This window comes from Betta splendens, chromosome 9 (genome assembly GCF_900634795.4).
Source record: "Betta splendens chromosome 9, fBetSpl5.4, whole genome shotgun sequence".
Taxonomy (NCBI): domain Eukaryota; kingdom Metazoa; phylum Chordata; class Actinopteri; order Anabantiformes; family Osphronemidae; genus Betta; species Betta splendens.
Window position 1 is genome coordinate 8,926,904 of NC_040889.2, and position 26,192 is coordinate 8,953,095.

Below are 26,192 nucleotides of genomic sequence, written 5' to 3' on the forward strand. Positions count from 1 at the left end.
GTTTGACAACGGGCATCAGGTTAGCGTCACTTTCAGACACAAGGGGACACATGCAGGGATGACTGTGGTCTAATGCTCCATCCTACAGCAGGAATGCAGAGCGAAAATTAGAGTGAAAGGGTTAGAGTTAAGTGTTAGGAGTGATAGAACATGAGAGATGAAATCACCACAGTGCAGAGGGATGATGCACCATCGTACTTAGACTAAGGCACATGCCAAACTTTCCTTACCCTTTCCTCCAGGCGGGACAGCTGCTCTCTGTAGTAAGCGTCCTGCTTCCGTAGGTCGGCTTCTCTGGCCTCCAGCTGCTTGGCCTAAACATCCACACACACACACAAGGAGGAGAAACAGAACCACTGTATTTACATCGTGGAGCATTTTACAACATACTTGCATGCACTTGTATTCAAAGAGTCAGAGGTTTTGCATCAGTAGGAATACGGTATGTCCATATTTCGCTGTGTGCCCATGTGTGTGAGACTGGTCACGCCTTGGCGGGTACTGTATGAGTGTCTTTGTCCTCTTGTATTCAATCTCCAGCCAAACCGCTTTCAGGCCAAGAGGATAACATCAGTTCTCAGTGCGGACAAGCACCATAGTCTGGCGTATATATTTAGGCAGCCTACCCATCGCCGCTGTCCTCCCCTCTGCTGTGACCTTGACTAAATGTGCGGCTGACTTTCTGCGTGATACACAAAGCAGATAAGACCAGGATGTATCTGCTTCCAGAGTAAAAAAAAACACCTTTACACCAGGAAAAGGGCGAGTGCCTCAAATCAAAATGCATCCCTGAAGTAAAAAAAAAAAAAAATACAAACAAGAGACATCAAAGACAGTGGATAAGTTATGAAAAGCGACTGAAAGGAATCTAAAAACCTCATGTTGCAATGCTGCTGTTATCACTTGTGCCAGAAGAGGAGGCGCCAGGAAGACAGTGTTGATTTCTGTTTATTTACTCGTGTGCTAATGAAGGCCACCCTGTAAGATAACGCTGTTTACGGCCGTGTTAATAAATAAAGCAAAGCTACATTAAAATGGCTTTTAAACACCTAATAGCAGGGAAGAGAAGACGAATCACAACCTCCTTGGCTTTCGATAAATTCCAGGATCGTATTACTGTTCCTTCCTGTTAATAGGTCTTTGGAAACAACTTAAAATCAACCTGCCAAGGCAGTTAGAGCGAGAGAGCTGCGAAACGGATGATGGAAATATAAAAAAAGCTGAAATACGGCGCGGAAAGAAAAATGCAACATGTCGAGGACGCTGAAGGGGGAAAGAAATCATTCACTCATATCATTCAGAAACAGTGGGAGAAAACGAGAGTCTAGGAGATGGTAAAAACCTCTAAACCTGCATCCAATCTCCTGAATAAAGGAAGCACTGAGAGAAATCGAGAGAGGGAGAAAGATTGTAAAGAGGCACTGATTCATCCAACTTCTTCAAAGTGACATTTGGAGAGGTTTAGTATTCAGAGGCTAAGGGTGACTGGCTGCCACACTGTTCTGCTTCAATACCCACACTTCACCTTCTCAATCTCCTCACACACACACACACACACACACACACACACACACACACACACACACACACACACACACACACACACACACACACACACACACACACACACACACACACACACACACACACACACACACACACACACACACACACACACACACACACAACTTTAGGACTCTCCTATGGAAAGCATCCATGCAGATGGAGCCTCAAATCTTTGGCTTTAAACGCTACAGGATGTGGTGAACGTACAGACGGAAGCAGCGGCGCCGCCTTATCCGATCTCCAGTGTTCAGCTGCTCCGTGCAGAGCTGTGCGCTCCCTGCACTGAGGAGAGGAGCCGTGAAAGAAGGCTGAGCTTGCATGAGATGATAGAGGCAAGACTGAAGTCAAGAGGATGCTCCAAGCGCACTCCAACACGAGTCAAAAACAATGCGGGCAAACACACAATGTGATCACTATCGGTCTCTGATAGCTCTCTAGACCACTGTGTGGTCACATCATTGTCTGTTCATCGTCTGAAGCTGCGATGGGTGAGGCCACCCCCGCATTCACTTTTCAAAGTATGTTGTAAAAGTACACTTTTACTAGCACTATTATAACTTTTAAATGCGTTATTGATTTCAAATGCGCAATCAGAGTTTTTGGCAAAGTTTGTCAAAAGACTAGATTACACTGGCAGAGGTGCCAAAAACCTGTCTCCCACCAACATCTCAATTTAGGACGTGGAGAAAGGGGATGATGGGTTTGAGGACGCCCGAGCGCAGGATTGGCTGGAGGCTGTGCACTGTGACGAGCTGACGTCAGGGTGAGGGAGGGTTCCGCTGACGGGTGACGGAGTTGAGCCTCGCAGAGGGAGACAAAGGCGCAGACGCGGAGACGCTGATCTGAAACGCACACATCGTTACAGACGCATGTGCACACGCTCGCACCAGCCGGAGCAGCTGTGCCCACAGAGAGCGGGCGTGGAGGCAAATGTGTGCCGAAGGCGAGACTAAAGGGGTCATTAAAAGAGGAGAGGTCGCGGCAGAAATGTGTACCAAGGGATTTTCTCTTTTTGCCCACTTGTGTGTGTGTGTGTGTCTTCTGTATATGTATTTGCACCCATCCTCAATTTCCATGTGCGCAGGTTGCTCCTCCCCTTTCACGCAGACACACAGGGATTGCTTCCGACTGATTAACCCCATTCAGCAGACTTTAAAGATAATCTAATCACGCTAAAGGCCAAAGAATAGGACAGACTTCACTGCTGCCCATGCACCTTTTGTTCCCCTAATGAAGAGGCGGTTGTGGGTGGAGAGGGGGGACCTGGGTGAGGAAAGTGGGAGGAAACAAAAAGAGAAGCATGGCATTGAACGAGAAAATGGGAGTGAACTTGAGAGTGGGAAGCACTAGGAGATAAGAGGATGAGGACAATATGTGGTGATTTATCATCGGAGGTGTCATGAACTGAGAACTGGCTGCTTGATGGGTCACGGAGCCATGAGTGCAACTTTAGACAGAGGTTCAAGGGAGAAAATGACCACACAGGACGGGATTAGTTCAGGAAATAGAAAATAGAGGGGAGTAGGGATGTTCCTGCCTGGAGTACAAGCCAGGGAGTGAATGCCCCATCCACACATCTATATGGTGAATGTACTAATGCACTAATCCTAATGCAACCCTAATTTTCCTGTGCAGCGACCCATGACATTAGGACAAATAGCTTTGTAAAGACACACATTCAGAACAATATCCTCCCACAGGGTGTGGACTCACACACACACACACACACACACACACACACACACACACACACACACACACACACACACACACACACACACACACACACACACACACACACACACACACACACACACACACACACACACAGCTCTTTACTAGGACCATATCAACACCAACAGCCAACTTTTTACATCCCCCTCCTTGTTTCCATCTCCCCCCGGTCGCCTATTAAGTACAGTAGCACAAAGGGCGAGAGTGACAAGCAGCTGCGAGTGAGACCGCGGTGGTCAGATTAAACGGATCGTTTAGGCAAGGTGAACGCTTCTGTGAATATCAATTAGCCAGGCGCTGAATAATTAAGAACAGCCATGTTTTTTAATTAGCCGACTGCCGCAGTTCGAGCTGGGATTGAGGGCGGAGGAGAAGCGAAGGGAGCGGGAGAGGAGCGCAGGAGGATGGAAGAGCGATGAAAAACAGCTGGATTGTGCTGCGTCAGGCAGCCCCCACCCACCGCTGCTTCCTACTGATTCACTCTCCCTACACCCTACTTTCTCTTACACCTGCTTCTTCTTTGAATGTCTGCTCTGACTCTCCTTTTTTCTAGAGCAAGTGACACAAATAAAACAACGGCATGTAAGCGCTGTGTTTATAGGGTGGTACTGTTACTGTATATGTGCACATTATGCCCATTACATGGAGAATGATGCTCCACGTCATCATTTTGGGAAAAGCCATGATCAATAGAGCCTCATCTATAACCTTGGTCTCCTTTTTCTTCCCCATGACACCATTAGCTCGGCCCGGATTCACCCCTGTCAAAAGCAGCATCATAATCAATGCTCCCTCACGCCAGCCGAGTGAATGTTGCAGCACGGCGGGTCAGAGCCGCTGAGCCGGGCCCATCTATCACAGGCGCGCGTGACAGGGCCCGGTGACAAACTCGTACTGATGCCAGGGGCCTCGGGTCCCGTGTTCTCCGACAGGCAGAGCGGGGTCAGAGGGCAGCCCAATGTGACCGTGCTCCGGTGTTAATTGGCATGGCGGAGGTGTCAGTGGCGCGTTGGAGGTTAGAGATGGATCGAGGGAAGGGAGCAGAGGAGATAAAAGGAAGATGAGACGATTAGTGTGGGTGGAGAGAAAAGAATGACAAGACATTTGAATTTTTGACTTTCAGTCGCTGATGGGAGAATATTTTAAAAAGGAGGATGCTAATGAAAAAGACTTTTCTTGTAATGCATCTGCAAACAAATACTAACACTCAGTAGGTTTCAGACAGACCTCTCACATCCTGTAACTGCCTCTAAAACCACTGCAACTGTATCTTCACAGCTACAATATCACTGGTAAATCATCTGTAAGTGATGGGAGTGTAAAACGATCACCTAATATAGACCTTACTGGCAGCTTCACACATCTCACTTAGAGTCATGAATGAAGCATAAGTCCTAGTACAGTAACTGTAAAAGTCCATTGGAAACCATTCACTTTGCTGGTTCATTAGCATGATGGGGTTTTACTGCACAGCAATAACACTTAGGGTTCAAGGGTAGGGTTATGGGCGATGTACAGTGGTCAGCTAACGAGCTTCACCTTGACTGGCGACACTAAAGGACAAACACACAGGCAGCTGCCGATGAGAGGAAATGTGAGAAAAATGTCAGCAGCCACAAACAAGATAATCACAAATAAGCGGCGAACGAGCCAAATGGCATTTATTCCCAATTTGTCCCTGTGAACAACTTCCTGGCTTTAATTAAAATTAAGTAAAGTAGTAAACTGAATATTCAGGTTTAATATAATTCCCTTCACTCATAGCGTTTAGTAGTGAGAATTGTTTAGAATATATTACGTCGTTAAAATGTGTATTTACTTTTATTTGATTATACTTCAATCACATACATTTTTTTCACTGATTGGTGCAGCGCTACTGTGTATTACACTGTGCTCTCTCTTAATCATGACCAACGTACGGGCCATTCCCATGACACAAGGCCTCCCGCCACAGGCTGCAGACACAGTCACTCTCCCCCAGGATCTCTTTGCGCATTGAGTGATGACCCAACGACCTGACGGGTCAAAGGATTCACCCGACCAGGACAGGGACGGAGGGGAGAAAGCGGGGGCCAAAGGCCAGCGAATGTAGGAGGCGAGCGTGGGCACTGTTTAAGGAAGATTAACATGAAACGTTCTGGTGGAGTCTGCAGATCATTGACTGTGAATGAAGGTAAAGTGCTTTGAACTGAAACAGCTGTCTGGAAGACAGGGGAGTCACAAGCCCCCATTCTTTAACTGGGATAATCCCTCTTTCAAACTTGAAGTGTATAGTGCGTAGTATAAAATGTGAACCAAAGACAGTTACAACTAGGACCATACTTTATGTAACATGTGAACAAGAAATAACATAAAAGATTCAGAACCAACTGAACTATTGAGCCCACAAAGGTTGAAATGCTGGTAGAAACATGACAAATGACTTTCCTTTCTACTCTCAGACACTTCAAGCCCTTCGGCCTTTGTTGAAGACCCCATCTCCACCGCTCCACCGCCAGCTCCTTCGCTGGGGGACAGGAACAACATCTGCTGGCTCACAGATTGATTAATTAGCTGATCAGGCACCTGCGGTGTAAACTGATTGATTGATCATCGCGCGGGTTGGACCTGCCTTTATCTGGAGCCCTGAGGAGCAAACCTCTGGAGGTCCCCAGTCATCTGTCATGTCTAACACACAGGAGGAGGCGAAGAGCTGTGGGTTCATTACCAAGACACGGGGGGCATGTAGGGAGGAAGCGTGGGGCCAGGATGGGAACGGGGGCGTGATGACAAAACAACAGGATCATGAGGACAAAAAGGCTGAGAATCAAAGACGGGGGGAAACAGTTTGGTGCTTAAACACGAACACGGATGAGGGCAGAAGCAGAAAGGCACATCCCAGTGTAGCTTTTAAATAAGACGCTGTGTTCCAAGGCCTGATGACGCTGCTCTACCTGGAAGCCGACCTGAAGCTTCTGTCAATCAGGTCCCCTCTAATCCGCTGAATACTCACTTCCTTAAAACCCCATTAGCAGAGCCCAGAGTGAAAACACAGCGATAGGCCAGGAAACGGCAAAGGCACGAGCACAAAATAGAAAATCCCTGTCACACACACATCTTGCGTAGCAGCTGAACTGAGCCACCTGCAATGCTTAAGCTAACGCACTCCTGTACCTCTGCACTTTATGTCTTCAGGTAAGTCCTATAGGCCTTGAGGAAAACAGGAATATACTACGGGCAGCAAGATAATATAACATAACTGAAGTCCTCCTTCAAATTGCCCAAGATTTTTACTTACTTTAAATCAGATGTTTAGGAAATCAGAGAACTTAGATTAGCATCCATTTAAACAAATGAAATGATTTAACTGCAATGAAAGAAACAACAATGAAAGAAAGTGCAGGACCAAAGGAAGGACCTCCTCAGGTTTCCAACTTGTTAAGAGCAAAGATACATAAACAGATGCAGTGCCCAGTGAGGTTCAAGCCGTAATTTGACTGTACAAGCTCCCTTGTCAGAGAGAAGCTTCCCAGACATGAGCGTCCATCCATCAATCGAAGCGCCGCGGTTTCCCAGCCTCGCTGCTGGACGCTCACAGTGCCAATTAGCTGACAGGGTGAGGGCCTGGTGCAGAGAGCCAGCCAATTAGAGCCTGACCTCCCGTCTCACCCTAATGCTGGCACGGTGTGTGGGTGCTACAACCTGGGCAGGGACGGGGTACGGCCGCCAATATGTAAAAGGCAGAGCGTTACAAAGACAGAAGGGAGCGGTCTCTGCATAGACACAGCTCCAGTATGTGGAGCGCCCTGTCAATGCCTGTGTACGCACTATTAGCTGGGATCATTTTATACTAGAGGAACGTTTGGCTCCTACTGCATTCAAGAAAATAAATCGTTAACTTCATCTTAACCAGGCTGACAGTTCTCCTAAATCCAGCTGCATTAAACCCTTTTTAAGTTATTAGAGAACAGACCTGTAATTAACGATCACCTTTATTTCATTCAAAAGTCAAGGACATTAAGATTGTTCCTGCATTCTGTGATGTGGAGAGAAAAAAATAAAGATGGGAGACAGAAATGTTTAGTTGTTTTTTACAACTTTAAATACCACCAACAGGCACCAATTCAGAACCCAGCAAGGCTCCTCTAATACCTGGGAAATTAAATTGTCAGGCCATTATCAGCCGGGTCCAGTCGTCTGTATCTAAAGTGCAACAACGTGCAACTGAAGTACACAGGCTTCACCAAAGAAGCAGGACATTTGCTGGAGACTGCAGTTTTGAGAGAGGTCGGGAGGTAGTGGAGGCGATCGGAGGGGGTGGGGTGATGGAGGGCTCAGTGCATTAAAAATGTTAAGGCTTTACCCAAAGTCATTTTCAAGCCAGCCAAGCATCAAATGGAACAGAGTTTAAGGAAAGAGTAGGTACTGATTTTCTCCAGGAGCACTGACAGGATGGACACGCCGTGTGTGTGTGTGTGTGTGTGTGTGTGTGTGTGTGTGTGTGTGTGTGTGTGTGTGTGTGTGTGTGTGTGTGGGGCAAACAAACAGTCTTAGCACGCTGTATTATCCCTTGCTGTGCAAGCAGAGGTGGAACATCACATTAGCAACTGGTAAGTGTGAGCATGTGTGTAGGAAGAAAGAGTAAAGGTGGAGACAAAAAGCCAACAAAATCAATGTGTAGTGAAAAAATTAATTTTTTAAATGTAAACAAACACTATATAAACACTAGACTATGACCACATTTAAGCCATTTTTGTGTTGTATTCCATTATGTCAGTGAGGACAGACTACAGTATTATGCAGAATGTCAGCGTAAGGTTTCAAGTTGGACAAGAGAACCTTAAATGTAAAATCCGATCAAGTGTTTTAGACCAGTTGCCTGCAGTGGACAAACCCACTGCCGCCAGGTAGACCCCACCCAGGCCACAGTTTGGAGCTGGAAAAGATTGATGACTCTGGGTTTGATTGAAAAGTTTGCCTCGGGGTGAGAGCTTGTGTCTGGGTGAGACGCTGTGGCCAGTGATTGATTGGCCACTGGGCCAGTTTGGCGCCGCGGGGAGAGAAGTCGTTGAAAAGCAAAAGAGGGGACGAGGGCAGAAGCCTGTGATTTCATTAAAACGCAGATGTGTGGACTGACGGCTGGATGGAAACTGAATGAAAGAGTTACATGACGCGGTAATGGCTAGTACATCACTGTCAAAACACGGCCATCTATCAGTAAATAAAGACAAGATTATACCTGCGCGGAGCTGAGTCAACACACTGCTGTGCTCCGTCCTCAGCTGGTGTCCACTAGAAACAATCACATTTTGTTAATTGACACAGCTGATAATTAAGCGCTAACTGACCTCCTATCTAATTAGGGCTTGTCCGTGTGGGGATTCACTAAATAATACCTTGATGGGGCAATGCTGATTATTCAAAGCCACCGCTCACAATCAAATGAACTGCCACACGTTGTTTCTTCTGGATCTTCCTGACGTCTCCTTTCCTTTCTGTCCTTCAGCTGACGCCGTTCAAACATAAGCTCATGCAAAACACACTCGATACCTAACGAACGCGCTTTTTCATTACCGCAGCAGCTCCTGAGTGGCAGAACATGTGTGAGCACTGACACCGAACGCGTTTCCCAGCACCAAGAACCCAACGACAATGACAAGTCCCCCCTCCACCACCACACACCCACCACACACCCACCTAGGCTGCTGTGAAGTTTCAATTACTGCTGGACTAGCTGGCTACTGCCAGTCACGCTGACAGGGAGGTGGCGTGACTGGAGGTTCAAAAGCCTGATGGACAAGCACTCAGCAGGGTGGTGGGACGCATCCAAGTCCTTAGACTCCAGATCACTATGGTTAATAGTTGCTAAACCTACATGGAAAATTCAGCTTTTTATATTTAGGTTAACACTATGACCATAATTCAATAGCAATTGCTGACTTTGCCCAGTAATCAAAACCAACATGGGCACATATTTCAAGTTAATGTCTTAGGGTTTCTTGCCATTTTGTTCCTTTTGAGTAAAAGACACACACAAAACACGTTTTATGTCTCATCAAAGATAAACCCACAGTGTGCGTCAGTCGACAACCGTGCGGCCTGACAAACACAGAGTGAAATGACAACCGGGGGGCGACTCGGGCGAGAGCCTGCCTTTCAAACAGAAACATCCATTTACAGTTGAAAAGAACAGTGGCTGTGTGGGAGCGTCTGATTTGACAATTACATGAGTGGCGCCAACAGCACTGCACCGCCACAGATAACCCGGCGGATTCTATAGGAAACCCAGCACGCACGCACGCGCACACACACACACACACACACACGCACACACACACGCGCACACACACACGCGCACACACACACGCGCACACACACACACACACACACACACACACACACACACACACACACACAAAGGAGTGCGACTCTCAGCAGCATGTGAGGTCGGACGAAGGAGAGACTCGTCACAATCAACCGATTTCACACAGGAGCGAATCCTGACTCACACCGGCGCGTGCTACATGTAGCCGTAGCTTCAGAGGCTGCTAACGGCCCTGGGTTAGCCTTGGGGCTGCAAGCGAAAGCTTCACAGGGCACAGCAAGAGGCGCTCTCTCATGTACAGCGGGTTTGTGAGTTACAGTGCGGGAGAACGCTCAAGGACTGTGGTCGGCAGCAGTTCAGTGGCTCCCAGCGCCCTCTGTGCCGCTTTATAAAGGATTCCAAGCAGGTGTTGCTTTCTTGTCCGTCCTCTGCCTCCTCCCCTCATTTGTCTCCCTTCCTGAGAAACCCAGCCAAAAATTAAATCACAGAAACGGCTGAAGCACCTTTCTACACAGATCCTGGAGGGAGAAAGGCATCCCATCAAGTGTCTCCCCCCATGCCATGCCTCCCCTGCACTCCTTCTCCTCTGATTTGATCGCCGTTCCAAATGAGGGATCCCTCACACGCTTGTCCTGCGGCGCGGAGTCACGTCAACGCACCGCTCCCAGTCTCTCTCGCGACAAAATGATTCATTTTTCTATTACGGCGATGAGCGTGTGAAATGAGCTATATAATCAACAGCATAGGTTTGTAAACAGCAGACACACTCCAGGGAAAATGTGTTTTCTTTTGGAAAACAATATGCTGCCTATGTGTGCGGTGAGGAGCGCTCGGCTGACAGTGTTCACAAGGACAATTTAAGGGAAAAAGGATACACGCTGCCCAATGTGATGGCAGCAAAAAAAGATAATATAAAACTATAACATCTGAAACAGTCATCTGAGGTTGAATAGAGGAGATGAGGCTACGATGCAGAGATAGTCTTATGTAAATAAAAGAAACATTCACCGAGTCCCGGATGTACAGTATGTGTGTGTGTTCCAGTCAACACAGTTCCATGAATTACTGCTCACAGAGATACACACACTCATAGCTATGACATTAGTCACTGCACTAGGCATGACCTCCCGATTAGCGCAAATAGCTTCGCTGTGTGATAGAGCAGGAACGTGTGAACATAAAATGTGACATGTCTTTATGTAAAAAAGCAGCTCCCATCAGTGAGTCAGAGCTTTCAAGGTCACACAGTCAAAATATTCAACGCCTGTTTGACACCGCGGTGCCGATTTGAATGAGCTGAATGCTAAAAAAAGGAAAGGGGACATATCGAAATGCTTCGGCGAGATGAAATGAGATGGTAAAGTTCACGGGCCGCGGCAGACTTACATAGAGCTGAGCACGGAGCCTCTCGTCCTCCGTGGCGATCCGCTCCCTTATGACAGCCTGCTGGATGCTCTCGCTGGCTAAGGTCCGCTCCGCAGACAGGATCCTGGACACCTCATCTTGGACCTGGGACTGGGCCTCGGCGTGAGCCTGCGCCGAGGCACGGGCCTTCTCCGCCTGGAGCCTGTGGAGCATCAGCAGCATTTAACAAGGGCGATGACATCACACGACTGTAGCACATGTTCCTCCAACGTCAACTTCTACATAATAAATACATACATCTACATAGTATATTGCACTGTGCATCATCCGTTAGTTTTCCCCAATATGTAATACATATAAATGCACAACAACTAATATGATAATGCTTTTATTTCCAAAGCAGCAACTTATTTTTTGTTGATTTGCTGATTGTTCCTGTTGTGTGTCTCTCAACAGTATTTTAACGGTCATGAAACAAATTATAAATTATAATTATAATAATATTTTAAGTGCCGTCTATTTTTAACATTGATATAATACAACATTTATGTAGTATTCATCTACACAGGCTTTCTTTTCCACGGCTGACAAAGAGGGAGCACGACTAAGAAGTCATATCCAAAGCTGAAAGTTACAGACCCCGGCTGCTCCACTGTTGACAAACCTGAGGTAGCAACATCTGTCAAACCATCTCTTATTTCCAGATAATCAGCATTAAAGAGCAGATTGACAGTCGGTGTGTATTAGACGTGAATCAAATAAGGCAGCCATATAGACAGAGGCAGAGCGCTGTCTGCAGAAGCAAGACCACCATTTGAACCCTGTCACTGGGTTCTCATAGTTGCCTAGCAACGCACTTCCTACTTGGCGACAGCATGCTTGATTGGAGAAGAGGAGGAATGTCCCTGAAACCACCAAAGTCTTCCTTTGCTTAGGAATCAAACGCTGGTGACAAGGTAAAATAAACACAGAACAGACAGCGCGAGCGCCCCGGTGAATTATAACAGGGCGAATGAAGACGGCAATGGTCTTAACACACCTCTGCCCGGGGAAATTCGTGAGAGAGGCCTGCAAGATAGCCTTGATGACAAGAGGGATGGTGGAGAGTGATGGTGAATGCTCAACACTCGTGTGATGTATTTCATAGCTAGAAGAAGAATGGCTCCACATCTAAATGAACCACCTGTGATCCATCATTTGCTGGTGGATTCACTTATGAATAACTGTATGATGCTTATAGACACCACACGCATCAGCGGAAGTGTTTCCAGTATGTCTCATATTAAAGACTTGAAGACTATAGTTAAAGGCTCATTTACAACATCATCAGGTTGGTTCACTATGATTGTGTCAGTGCGGCATCCTGGCTGTCACGCTATGTGGCCGTTTTTCTCCACCTGGCTTTTAATTCTTTGTCTCAGTGATTTATTTGTGTGAATAGTTTAGATTTCTTCTTCTAAAAAAAATCAAAAATTCTCATTCATCTTCTCACACACCTATGAAAATACTTAAGACAGCGTAGAGAGTGATGAATGGGAATGGACAGTGTGTCTAACTGATCACCGCTTCAGCTTTCAACAGATGACAGGGAGGACTAATAAAAAAAAAAAATGTGGATTTCTAAAGCCCTCATTGGCGCTGCAACACCACTACTGTAAATGTCAGGGAGCAGAGGAGATGGGGAGACAGAGAAAAGCAGGGAGCGAACGTGACATGTTTGGCCCTGAGGAAGCGAAGCAGAGAGGGAGAGTCCGGCAGAGAGTGGGTGAAAGAGATGGAGGAGACGGAGAGAGTCCAGCCATGTCCAGTATCACAGTCCACTGGGCTGCACACGTCAGCACACTCCATCCATCATTGGGCTCCGGCTCACACACACAGACACATACGGGGAGCCTCCTAATGGCCTTTTACATTCACCATTTCCCCGCGATCCACGCCTCCCTGCCTGCACTGCTAATGCACCTAAGCCACCTTTCCTCAACAAGCGCGGGCTGCTGCAACTGTATGACAAAGAGGGGTCAGCACACAGAGCCTGAGGAAAAGTCAAGTCCAGCCACGACAATAAAAAGTTGATTCTGCTAAACGTAATGTGGTTTTTAGTTATTCGAAATCCTAAACATTGCTAATTGTATTAAAAAAGACAATGTGAAGTGACCAAAATCTATTAGGGGAATCAGACCAAGAATAGACAGCCTTGCAGAAAAAAAAGTCTACTACTCACTTCTTCACAAGTGCTAACTCAAGCAAAGACCGCTATCACTAGCTGGATGCTATCTGTCTGCTTCACCTCTATTGCTTTCCAGTCATTATTACCCTGTCCCTGGGATATTGGACGCATTTTTCATTCGACCATAGAAGATTGGCACTGGGTAGGAAATCGGGAGGGGGGGGTGTCTTTGAGGTAGAGAACGGCTGAATAAGACAGGCAGAGGAGAAAGACAGCACCTAGTAGGTAAGAGAAATAAATAAATATCATGAGTTCTGAGGATAAGGAGGATGATATAGTGACCTGTATTCTTGATGGCTTAGTGGAGCCGGCCTTAGAAACAGAACAAAGGAAAGACAGGACTAGTGGGGTGTCGTTAATTTCAAGAGGAGTGGAGCACAAGCGGGACCTTCTTTGGTAGCTTTCCTAGAGAAGAACCTCTATTGTTAGGAGACGACAATGAACACGTGGACACATCACTTCGTTAATCACTCCACCTCTGGCAGACGTACAGCTGTGGCAGCTCAGTGCATCTTTTGAGGACTTTCATAGAACTAGAGCGATGCAGTGTTTATTGTCTGTGCATGGATGCTACTACATATAAGACTTAAAACAAAACTTTAAATTCTATGTGTTCTGGCTTTTCCCCCTCCACATGTCACCTTACTGTATGTCTCTGCCCTCAGCACTTCACCCATTATTGGCTCCTGTTGTCGAGCTGTCATCTGTGCATGATGTGTCTCAATACCGACTGGCTGGAGGAACAGATTCTGACAGTCCCGCAAAACAGTGCAGACTCGACCCAAGCGCCTTGAAACAAAGGTACTGAAAGGCTCAATGTAATATTGATGTTAGGAATAATGTCGCTGAATGCTGCCTATGAATATTTTATGGAGCTATTCACTCTGGCTGAAGCACACGCACTCACACATACTACAAGCACACAAACACACACCTGGCTGGAGGTGAGATGAAATGTTGGGACAGAGCTAAAATCAAATGTTGGGAAAAGAGAAGACGGTGACACGGGAAGAATCATTCAAGGGAGCGAACTGTAATCAATTCAGCTCCAATGTCTGCCATCCAGACATGTAATGCAGTTAAAGGGCAGAGCAAACAGTCCTGCTTCTCGAGATGGAATACATGCGCATCACTACCGTGTGTCACATGCAGCTCATAAAAATATACAAAGGGGATACATATATGGGAAAAAAAGCATAACAGAGAGAAAACCTGGTTCAAATGGTGACACAGGAGGTTTTGGGGGGTGCAGTGTGGTGTAGGACTCCTCTCCCCCTCATCCTCCTTCACTCTCATCCTTTTTCCCTGAGTTGTTCTGCTCTGATGCCTCACAGTGAAGCGGCGGAAGGCAAATCTGCTCCCCACAGCCGCTCCTAGCTACAAATGAGTTGAGGCTGCACCCAAATGAACTTCTCACAGAGCCCTTACTTCACTCCAAGCAGAGCAGAACATGCAAAGCCACATCTCCGGAGTTCATTTATGACCTTAAAGCCAGAAATAGTGAAATAGTGCCTAATCTGTTCCTCGAAACTCCCCGGATCTGTGTAGCCTCCACAACATTCCTGTCCCTGTACTGTGCCAACCCTGCAGAGTATAATAAAGGAAAATACACTCAAAAACATTCAAAGGTAAAATAATTTAGAAACAAATCACTGTTAATCTAATCTATCAGTTCAGAAGTTTTTTATTTAGTTTGTTTGTTTTTGTAGGTTGAGTAATGTAATAAACAAGCAACACAGTGCAAGAGCAACTGCTGGGGTCGAACATGACCTTGAGATTTTGTGTGTGTGTGTGTGTGTGTGTGTGTGTGTGTGTGTGTGTGTGTGTGTGTGTGTGTGTGTGTGTGTGTGTCCTGGAGGGGGAGGCGATCACATATTCTTCCATTTCTCCAGGTTCAAGCTGTGCAGCAGTTTCACTGCAGGGTTCTATAACTAGTGAGCCACTGTGCGGTCTTGTTAGCCAAGCTTTGATACACAGACACAAAAAAAAATGTTTTACCTCTTACTCCAATTTCGCACAGCAAAAGCTTTTCAGTCTCCTCGCTGGGTTTTACAACACAGTGAAGGCCATAACCACTGTGCCTTGTTTGTCTTCAACAACCAAAAGCTCCCTGTAGCTTCTGTTTGTGCTGATGGAAGGTGAAACTTAATTACTGCTTAAAAGACATTATGTTCCTGTCGGCTGTTTTAATTATAACCTCACATTAATAAAAATGTTTAACTGTGTGTAATGAAAGAGCGGATGGACAGCGTCAGATCTGAAGGATGCACACGTCAACGTATAATCTGATTACATTGGGAAGCATTAGATATCAGATCTAAATGGAGCTGATACAGAACCAACCAAGTCTCACCCTGAGATGGATAAACAATCAATTATGATCAAAGCTGGATAAGCGTGAACCAGCAGTCGCTGAGCAATCAAACTATTTAACCTTACTTAATATCTAAGCGTCATTTTGTTTTTTTTACTTGCTAGACAAAACCCATTATTGAGCCACAACATTTTAAGCTGTCCACCAATTAATGAATTGAATTAAACTGGGTGTATCATTTGCTATCAAACAAGTGGAATAACACATCCATGCACAAATACACTTTCATCCCCACATAAATACAACAAACCGGGGGCAGAAATACAGAAAAAAACAAATAAGGCCACATTAAAACTGATAATAATACGTCTCTACACAATAACACATATACACAAGTGGAGGGTGATGATTGCTGATTTGCCATTCCATGTTCACTGAAGTATTCTTAAGTGAAAATGCAGCCCATGCTAAGCACAGACCAAAGCCGAGGGCTTGAAAGCCACGTTGATTTCGCAATTAATTGCATAGAGGGCGTAATTTCCAAGCACTCACTCCTTTGAACAGACATCAATAAGTGAGCAGTAGGAAGCAGTTACATGAAAAAAACGAAATGTCCAGAAAGGGGAAAAAAATCAATCAACAAATGATTTCTCAACTCCACTGTTCGTCTCTCTCTTCCTGAATGACCCTTAAAAACTGGGCTAATTGCTAGGCTAACACCACCTCCTCCTGGACGCTGAATGGTTGTGTTTTTATCCCCATAGACTAAGGCTGTATTTGGCTGCTAATCACAGTTGTCCATTGACTAGCGTCTGTTGAAGATCATCTGGGCCTATTAAAGGGGGGGCAACTTGATTATCACACATAATGGCGTGTGCACCTGCTTCTTCAGGAGAAGAGAGAAGAGAAGAGGAGAGGAAAGGAGGGGAGAGAAGAGAAGAGTAAGGAAGAGAGGAGAGGAGAGGCGAAGAGTGTGTTTCTTCATTAGGCAAAGCTAATGGATCACCCACTCAACACCCAGGAAATTACCTCAGGACACCAACTCCTTTCTCAGGCATGATTAATTGATCTGGAGAGAACCACAGGAGAGGGGATGCACTGAAAAAGTCCTGATGTGCTTGGGCAGAGAGTTAGATTGGAAGCGGTGGGAATGGTGTAGAGTGACCTTTTTCATTATTACTGAAACAAGACAATGGTAATGCCTGAAAATGTCCTAGATTTCTCAAAAGATCCCGCAACACGAATTCACAACAGCGGTCTACTCGAACAAACCTGAGACAGGTAATGAAGATTTGCATATGAGGATGCAGGGATGCAGATATTTCGCTCAAAACAAAATTTCAGCTCTTATGAATGAATAATATGAATAGCTTTGTGTCTACACCACCCACTGCCTGGGCAGCATACAAAGTGCAGGTTAAAATAACATGTATGTCGGGATGCATGCATTTTACCAGGCTTGCAGCTCCTTGTCTGCCTTGGCCCTCTCCTGCTCCAAGCCCTGATACAGCTCATCAGTGATCTTCTTCCTCAGGGCTGCCTCGTCAACTGGGGGCCAGAAAGACAAAAAGAAGCAAAGTTAAACAGGCTGATTTTGAGCTTAACAGCTTTTGTTTGCTGCGAGGCTGACTGTATTTACTGGAATGGAATAAGAGGAATAGTGGGTGTTTTCCAACAGGTGTTAAAAATCTGCATTAATCAAAACATGTTTTGTTCCGAATAAACATTTGGACATTTATGACTGAGCTGTTTTGTAGGTGGTACATTTGCTGTGTGCTATTGAATATAATGGAGTGTTTGTGTTGACTGTGGTCGCTGTGTGCGAGGTGAGCTGGGACAAATCTTGTTCCTCGGGGTTCCATGTAATATGTGGTGTGTGGATGTGTGCAGCAAACACACACCTCAGCGAGGACTGGTGACATTAAGATACGTTTCAACACTCCCTCCAGTCCTCCAGAGTGAAAAATGGGTTTCAGTACATGCACAACCAGGCATACAGTACGTTTTCCCATACTCAAAATCGCAGTCACCCTGTCTTCATGTATTCACGTCATGTATGATTCCGCGTCTCTGCTGGTCCATCTTTGCAGGTAATTAAGCATGAAAGTAAAGATGACAGCCAGCGACCAGGCCAAAACGTGCTCTGCAGACACAAGTGCCATGCGGTGCGCTGTGACACTGCAGTGATGGGGAGTGTCTGAGCGTGTCAAGATTGCTACGCCGCAGCATTTGTTAGACGCTATAATCCCTGTTATCAGCATCCGTTAGCAGCTAGTAATACAAGGTAACATCAGGACGGTTGAAAAGCAAACACGTACAATACAATTCCACCAAATCAGACGCATGATGAGCAGAACTATTACTATAATATTACTGTAAGGATAAAGGAAAGTAAACCAAGACATAGACTTAACTAATACAGTATATGCACTATGAATACAGTATAGGTTTCGACTGAACTTCATCAAATGATTACAGGTGATTCTTTAAAACAGTAAACAACACATAACAAGCATGTGCCGTCTAACTATATTTTATATGCTATATTAAAGACAATGAATGAGCATCAGGTCAGAGGAGGCTTCGGAATAAACATCCAGCAAACACAGGCATGACTGACATTTAACAACATCTGTTGCACACTGTCCTTAAAGACAGAGTCCCTGCTGTCACCTTCAGTCCTGAGCATGAGCAAACAATATCCATCATGTTTGACAGCAATCAGAAGCCCCATTGATCTCTCTGCAGAGACAAGGGTAATTACAGCTCTGTTAAGAACGACAGCGGGATGACAACCTGTTCCTGACAAAAAATGCTATTTCATGTCAGAAAAATATTAAAACATTTATAAAAATATGTGCTTCAGGTACCTGTAAGAGAACAACAAACCACACGGTGCAACAAATCTGCCATAGAAACTCAAACCCGAGGTTGAGTTGAGAGCAAATATCCGACCTGAATCTACCATGAGAGAAGACACGCAACTTAAAAGTGACTCCTGTGCTGCACATTTTCTCCTACAACTTAATCTGCTGCTCTCAGCCAACACAGATATTAATCTTGCCTCTTCTGCTGAATTGAAAAAATACATAATTAAGTAAATATGTACAGGATTACATCTCATTTTCCCAACATCTGTAATATTTGGAGAAAAATAAGCAAAGAATCTGCTTGTTAATTCTACACCTTTCTACAACTCAATCCCAGATGAAAACCTCTCTATTACTTGCCGTTCCTCCCGTAGATCATAGAGTAGATGAAGAGCTGGTGTAGTGGACTCTAAACTTAAGTGGCTCTTTGAATCGCAGTTTTTAATCAAACCATGTCGTTTGTTCGATCAGACATGGCTGACATTTCATAGTCAGCTTCCCCAATAGCTTACACCTATATTGACATGCGTAGCAAACTGCGATGCGATAAATGTTCCGACACCTGTTGATGCTGACTCGTGACCGCCACATTAAAGCACAGTGAGAAAAAGTAAAAATTTCAAAAGTCCGCCAAGTTCAGGCAAGCCCGAGCAACTCATCATTTATCACCACATTCTCACCAGCCCTGCAGAGGGAGAGGGGATTCAGATAGCTGGCAGGCCCACAGGGTCAGCCGGGGAACAGGTTCTGATATGATAAACACTGTCTGGGGTCCTGGAGGGAGGCTGGTTAGGGTCAGAGACAATTCCAGATTGACAGAGCCTGTGTCAACCCTGAGTAGGACATGTAAATGTTAAAAAGATTAAAAACTCATCATCTTTTTAGATGTATCCCTCTCCTCTACTTTACCGCCAATCGCTAAACCCTGTGGAAAAGGAGGAGGCGACGCCGCAAAGCACCGGCTATTGGCAGTGGAGATAATAGATGAAGGCAAATTGCATTTCTCATCAGAAGTTTCATTAACCCCAGGACCCGCGTGGAGGGCATAATCTGTAACATTACCACTTCCTCACGTTTCTAGCATGCACTAGGTTGAGTCACCGCACACCTTTCGCTATGTTCATAAAGGAAAAGAAGGAAATAAAAAAGCAAAGAAGCGCCAGCGGCGAGCTTCCAGCCCTGGCAAGCAGGTGTCATTTCTGATTCGCTTTCATTCACACACTCGGCTGTTAATTCAATCTCACGTTACGGACGAGGACACAACGGATCATTTCGCATTTTCTAAAGATAACAAGAAAAGTCAATTTCAAAAAGCAGAGCGATACATTTCACGAGCTCCACACTCACGTTTACGTGCGTACGCACGGACTAAGTCACCCACGTCCCTCCCGTGCTCCTTTTCTCTATGCTGCACCTGGGAGACATCTTTAAGCAGGCTATTAGTCCAGCGCAGTGTGTGGGCTCTGCCATATGAATATTTATAGCACATTGGAGTGTAGGAGTGTAGGAGGTTCAACCTTGACTATGGTGTAATCAGCGCACACACTGACTCGGGTCATGATTTAGAGACAGTGGACCTGCTGAGAGCCTCACTCGATATCCAGCGCTTGTGGACACACATAATCAATGACGGCCTCATTAAGGGCGCAGCCTTTCGGGATTGGCCTGAACTTTGCAACTTTTAATGAGATTCACATTCACATTCATCATAGCTTTAGATTTTGGTTCTTTAAAAAGAGCACTCTTGATCACTTGTCCAAGTTGACTTTTCCCTCTCCTTCACGAGCCTGGTGCACACTAAGCTGGGAGGCGACCTTGCAAGAAGGGTGTATTCACAATACTGACACACTATGTAGCAACATTAAAAATAAAGTCAAAACACAAACAGACGAAACTAAATAAGTGAAAACTTACTCAACACAAGTAAGTTACTTAGCGTGTCTAATTGTGCTACTAATGCGTCACATTCCGTGTCACATAATGTCCCTATAGAAAATAAAAACTTACCACACAAACACACCCACCCAGCACCTCCCTCCCTTAATGAGGCCTGGTGGTCTGTTGTGTGAAACTGCGGAGGTGTCGTTTTAATCACTCGAGTCAGTGTGGCGTGGCATAAGTTGGCCTTTTTTAATTACCTCACTGATTGAGCACAGTCAAGGATGGGGAAGCCTGCTCGCCCCCTGGATGCCACCCTCTGACTGCACCCACGCCCCTCTCTCCACCGTGTAATGAATAGGTGACATTCAAATGTCCTCCGACGGATATGTACACGGATAAGTGTGAGGTTGTGCCCACACAAAAGAGAAAGGACTAAAACTTTACTTTGTCTAATAAGGGTTTGTCAGTGTAGAGGAGTTGTTGCTGTACATGCAACCCAATTAACCCTGCAAGATCAGAACTGTTTCATAATATATAATCTTGCTATATTTTTCTAAATGTTATCAGGAGAAATGTGTGATGTGACCACATACAGCACAGGAATTCGGACTGATGCTCTGTTACTGGCCACCTGATGAATTCAAATCCAATATCAGTGTTCAACTCCTAAGGGAAATATCTGGCTCTTAAGCAGCTGAATGCTCCATTATGTTTACCACCTGGTGGCCAACTTCATCTATATGCTATTAGTTGCTGGACAGGTAGTGTGTGGTGTATTTTTGGAATTTAAAGATGCTACTTGCTATGGCTGAAAACAACACTGAGAGTAGTTATTGTGGACCAGAACAGTCCATGTAATATAAACCAACACTGTCAGAAGCTGCACAAATGTTTTTTTCGTAATACATGGTTTTCCTTTCACATACATTGTCATGATGATTTGAGGTTGAGATCAATATTTTGAGTCCTCTCACAACTGCAGTAACGAGACAAGTTATCATGACAGCTTTAGCTCCATAGTGATGAGGCAGAATCCAGAGAATTAGTGGATGAGGAGCTCCACTAATTACAGCATCTATTTATTAACATTATTACAAGAAAAAATTAATCATTTCATTAACAGTTGGGGGGTGGCAATGAATCATAATACGACTAAGGCACAATTTTAAAATGAAGACTAATTGCAATGTGAATGAAAAGTTGGAGACAAAAAGCTTAAGGTGGCTTAAAGTAAATAGTCACACAATAAACATCATTAAAATTCAATCTAGCCAGACTTAAAAATTAAATCCTCGGACACTTCATTCTTTCATAACCTTTGCTTTTTAATTAACCGTGCTACTGAAGATGTAAGGCCATACATTCCAGGATAAAATGAGCCATTACCAAGAACAATTCGTTTCCGTTTTTAGAAATGAGCATTCGCTTGCCAAAAGGAACAAGTCTGTCCCCGTCCGTCCGTGTGTCTCACAGGTTGGAATTTACAAATGCACAGAAAAGACGAAGGAATTCTCTCCAGTGGGAAGCGTTTCTTGTTTAACTGTATTAGTGCTGAACTCAGAAATCATTCACTAAACCCTCACACTGCGCCAACATCCACTCTACTGTATGAAGTGGGATTTTTCTCAGCTTATCAGTTCCTCTGCATTAATGAAGTTAGACTTGACCACCTGAATATTACACGGTTTAAATCAACACAATATTTCTGAACAACACACACTTACTGGCCACTTTAATCCAATCGAAAGTTCCACCATCTAACTTATTGCTATATCTGTCCTTGCTGAAACTGTGGTAACAATAATGTCACCTGGATTTTATGAATGAGGGCGCCAAACTCTGATAATCATCACGAAATATAATAGGCTCCAGAAGAACGAGAAGAGCCGCTTTATTCAATTGTATTAGACTGTACAGGAGAACCTAATAAAGTGGCCAGTGAGTGTACATAAAAAAATCTTTGAAGCATTTTACATATTTCACTTTTTACAACTGACTGAATTGTAATTTGTTTGCACAATATGTTACACAGGTTTTCAGTGTCCTGGAATACAACTCACCTGCTGGTTTAGCCGAGGGTGTAACTGGAGTTGTCTGAGGCACTGCCACTGGCTTAGACACTGGAGGGGAAGAAACCGGTGCCTGAGAAGGAGGTGCAATTGGTTCACTAGGAGCAGTAAAATCAGGTAGTGGAGGTGCTGCAAATGGCTTAGAGGTCTGAGGGGAGAGAGAGTCCCCTGAAGGACGAGCAGGTGGTGAAAGGATAGCGACAGGCTCGATAAGAGGAGGGGATGGGAGGGGATCTGATTTAGTAATAGGGTAAGTGAGAGGAGGTAGGATGGGTTCAGCTACAGATGAAGGAGCAACTGAAGGAGCAGCAAGTGGTTCATGAGAGGCTACATGTGAAGGAGGAGCAAGAGTGATCCCTTCCACCCCATCCGTAGCAGAAATTAGGGAATTATTAGTAGCTGGGGGAGTAGAAAGAGGAAGAGCAGCAGCAGCAGCAGCAGGAGGAGGAGGAGGTGCAGCAACAGAATTTGCAGAAGGTAAAGACCATGGGGATGGAAGCACCATTTCAGTAATGGCGGGTGCTGCTACCTGTTGAGGAGGAGGCGGTGGAGGTGCAGCCACAGTCTCTGTGGCTGATGGAGATGATGGAGGAGGAGCCGGAGCTGGTTCTACAAAAGGAGGGGGAGGAGGCAAGGAGGTGATGGGCTCAGACAGGGGAGGCACTGCCCGGAGAACGGGAGGAGGTGGACTGAGAAGAGGAGACTTGGATGGTGGTGCAGAGGGATCATTTTTGTGTTTAGGAGGAGATGCAGGCTCCTTCATGCGATTGATGACATTCTCTGAAAGCTGTGAGGGGGGAAAAAGGGAGAGCGGTGTAAAAGAGCTGTCTGACATAATGAACCACAATGTATTAGATCTGTTCACATGTAGACAAACAGGACACACTGATCTGTGTCATCTGTGCCTTTTTTCGGTTAGCATGTCCATGAACAATTAAATAATCTGTTTTAATATTACAACACAAACAGAAGGACAAGTTATTTCAGGCTCTCAGAGTAATAATAGACGGAGCCTTGCCAAAAAGCATGGGTTCCACTAAAGCCTCTCAGTCTATATTTAACAACAGCTGACAGTGGCAAAGCCGAGCTGGTGGCAGCTTTAAGTGAAAACTCAAAGGTCCCATTCATTCGTACGCTGACAGCGGAGGACGAGGCTGGTGACGTCAACGTCAACACTGCCAACTTTTAAAAGTTTATGATGCATGAATCTCCCAGCCTTCAGCCTTTACAAGGCGGCATTACTGGACGTGGGATTACGTGTAACACGTGTTTGCCCAGCACTAAGTTACTTGGACTGTGACTTACCCTGATGCCCTTCACCACTGTTACGTTCTCGTTCTCGTCTGACTCAAATGACACGCGGCGGGTGCTGTTGTTAGCTCCCATCTTCAAACGCAGCGTGTCAACGAGCCAGTAACGCGCGCTGCGTGTGAATATCAGGCGAACATCCGCTTTTATTTGTTTGGATAGTTTGCTTGCGTTACTGAGTTAACTAGCTAAGTCCCACACACTTGCTGACTGCGTTTGCGCTTCCTTAGCACGACGTAGTTGAAGAACGCGACAGGTGATTGGACGGAAGAGATGCGCGCCGATGTATGAGCGAACATGATTGGTTGGTGTTTGAACGCACACGGAGTAGAGCAGCTCCTTCGACTGACAAGTCCCAGACTCGCTCCGATGTCTTCGTTTAAATATAGCCTTCTTATTAATAAGTAAATAATTTGAATGAATATGTTGTAATAACCTTGCTGTTGATACTATCTTTGAGGCATTATCATGTTACATTTATGGTATTGTTAACTTGTTTTCCACGAAATATTTATGTTTAAAAGCTAAATAACGTATTTTACATTGTTGTCTTAAAAACCGAGGTCCTAATATATTTTTTCATTATTATACGTATTAAATGGACATCTCTCTAGATTATCGTTGCCTTTGTAACTAACCTGTTTGCTGTCGCGTTAGTGGCACACGGGACTCACGTTCTGGTCTGTCATAATATAAACCTTCATCAAATCAAATGTAATTATTTACCAGAATGAAAAACCCTCTACAAAAGAAAATGCAACAAAAGATAATATTAAGTAATTAACTCATGTGCAAGCTATAAGACCAATTAAGATTAGCATTGTTAATGTTAATGTTACTGCAGAGTACTGTACATGCAGATGTAGGGTGTGTGTTTGTTTTCCACATCTGATTGCCTAATAAACAATTACAATGTGTCGCAATACCCTGAGGGCAGACTCTGAAAAGCCTCAGGCAGTACTGAATATAGTGTTTGTAGAACAAAGCCACAATTGTAAGTGCGTAGAGCGTGGACAATAGCAGCGCTTGCTGTTTATGACAACATTATTAGTGTAAACTATATTTTCACTGTTATTATTTCACATGACATCTGACTTTGATACTGAGCAATTATCCATCTTGGAGATGTGATTAATCTGCTGATAAAACAGACATACTGCCTTGCGTATGCTCTGTGTCCTCATATTTGCCTCATATAGTACCGCCACCTGAATACCTGATGATATCAGAATAACTTGCATTTCCTGCAACGGTCTTGCTGCTCTTTGCACCCGTTTAGAAAAGTATATGAAATATTACCGTTTACATGCTCTCTTGCGAGTTGAGGTTCACAGAAATGTGAAATTTGTTAAATATTTGTGATTAAGGTTATGAAAAGTTCATAGCATATTTGTATAACTGAAACCTACTCTTGGCAATGCCAGCATTGCTATGTTGCAGTGTTTTGCTATTTGGTTTGATTTTGACATTTGAATGGATTAGTCATCGACAGATCTTTATCAAATTTGATCGAATTTTATCTCTATCTCTCCCTGTCACTTAAATTAAATAGTAGTCTTGATAAAGATATAAAGATATCTGTTAGTGGAATAGGGCCAAATCTAAAAACGGTTAAAATAGTTGACCTGTGTATTTGGAGACACTAAATGCATGTTTTAATTGAGTCAGTTCAAGATCATGTGAAAAATAAAGAACACATAGATGGAATGTTTTGCTGTTTTGCCTAACCACATTTCCATGGAAACAAGTAAAGAAGCACCTTATGCTTAATCACTAAGCAATGGCATTTTGCTACAACTTTTGAAGAGGAGTAATTGGTGAGGTGACAAAAATATTTTTACAGCTTTTGCTTCTTTTTGTTGTTTATCTCTTGATAATTATTAAAGCTTTTATTATAAATGAACTGTTACTCATCTGTAATTATTGTACACTGAAAATGGCATGTAAAACATTGTTTTAAGATCAAGGACATTAGTTATTCAATGACCACAGAAACTACTGTATACAGTATATCTCTATTACTCCCTGTTTGCTATTTATACTGGCAAAGTGGTTGCACCATTATTATAAATGCTTGTGTAGGCAGAATTAAACATGACTTATAGACTTAACATTTGTATTTGTGTATCAGCAGATTGTAAAGGAATGTTCTTCACAGACTTTAATATCCCTGGATTCAATCCACGCACAAGTCTGTCAGTCAAAGGAATCACTTAGTGTCCAAACACATGTCAGGCTGAAAGAAATAACCTTGGTGCTGCATTATTGGACAAAAGAAGCCCAGTAGATTAGTTGGACAGATGGGACTGCAGCTGCAGGGTGATAAGGATTTCAAAATTAAACTTGGACCAGGGAAGCTGGATGCCTTCAAAAGAAAAACAGTGGCTCCTGCATGACACAAGGTTTTTTCCTTTTTTGGAAGAGACTCAACGATCACCCACAATGTTATCTCATCAGTTCACCAGCACATCAATCAAGGTCCAGGTTGCTGGGAATCGACCTCGTTGCTCCAAAATCAATGCCCTCTCCCATTTTCATTGGTACAGCAGTGATT

The 26,192-nt window shown here is 44.5% G+C and overlaps 1 protein-coding gene across 1 annotated transcript in view; it reads right to left on the reverse strand.

Annotated features, from left to right (window-relative positions):
- The window catches only part of chchd3a (coiled-coil-helix-coiled-coil-helix domain containing 3a), a 43,253-nt gene extending 19,388 nt beyond the window's left edge, over window positions 1-23,865 (reverse strand). The window contains exons 1-6 of the mRNA XM_029162821.3: window positions 23,636-23,865; window positions 22,860-23,117; window positions 22,322-22,403; window positions 16,965-17,058; window positions 10,991-11,171; window positions 231-314 (exon numbers count right to left, since the gene is read on the reverse strand). Of these exons, the coding sequence (XP_029018654.1) occupies window positions 231-314; window positions 10,991-11,171; window positions 16,965-17,058; window positions 22,322-22,403; window positions 22,860-23,117; window positions 23,636-23,716 (780 nt within the window). The 5' untranslated portion in view covers window positions 23,717-23,865. The remainder of the gene's footprint in view (window positions 1-230; window positions 315-10,990; window positions 11,172-16,964; window positions 17,059-22,321; window positions 22,404-22,859; window positions 23,118-23,635) is intronic.
- Between the last annotated feature and the right edge of the window lie 2,327 nt (window positions 23,866-26,192).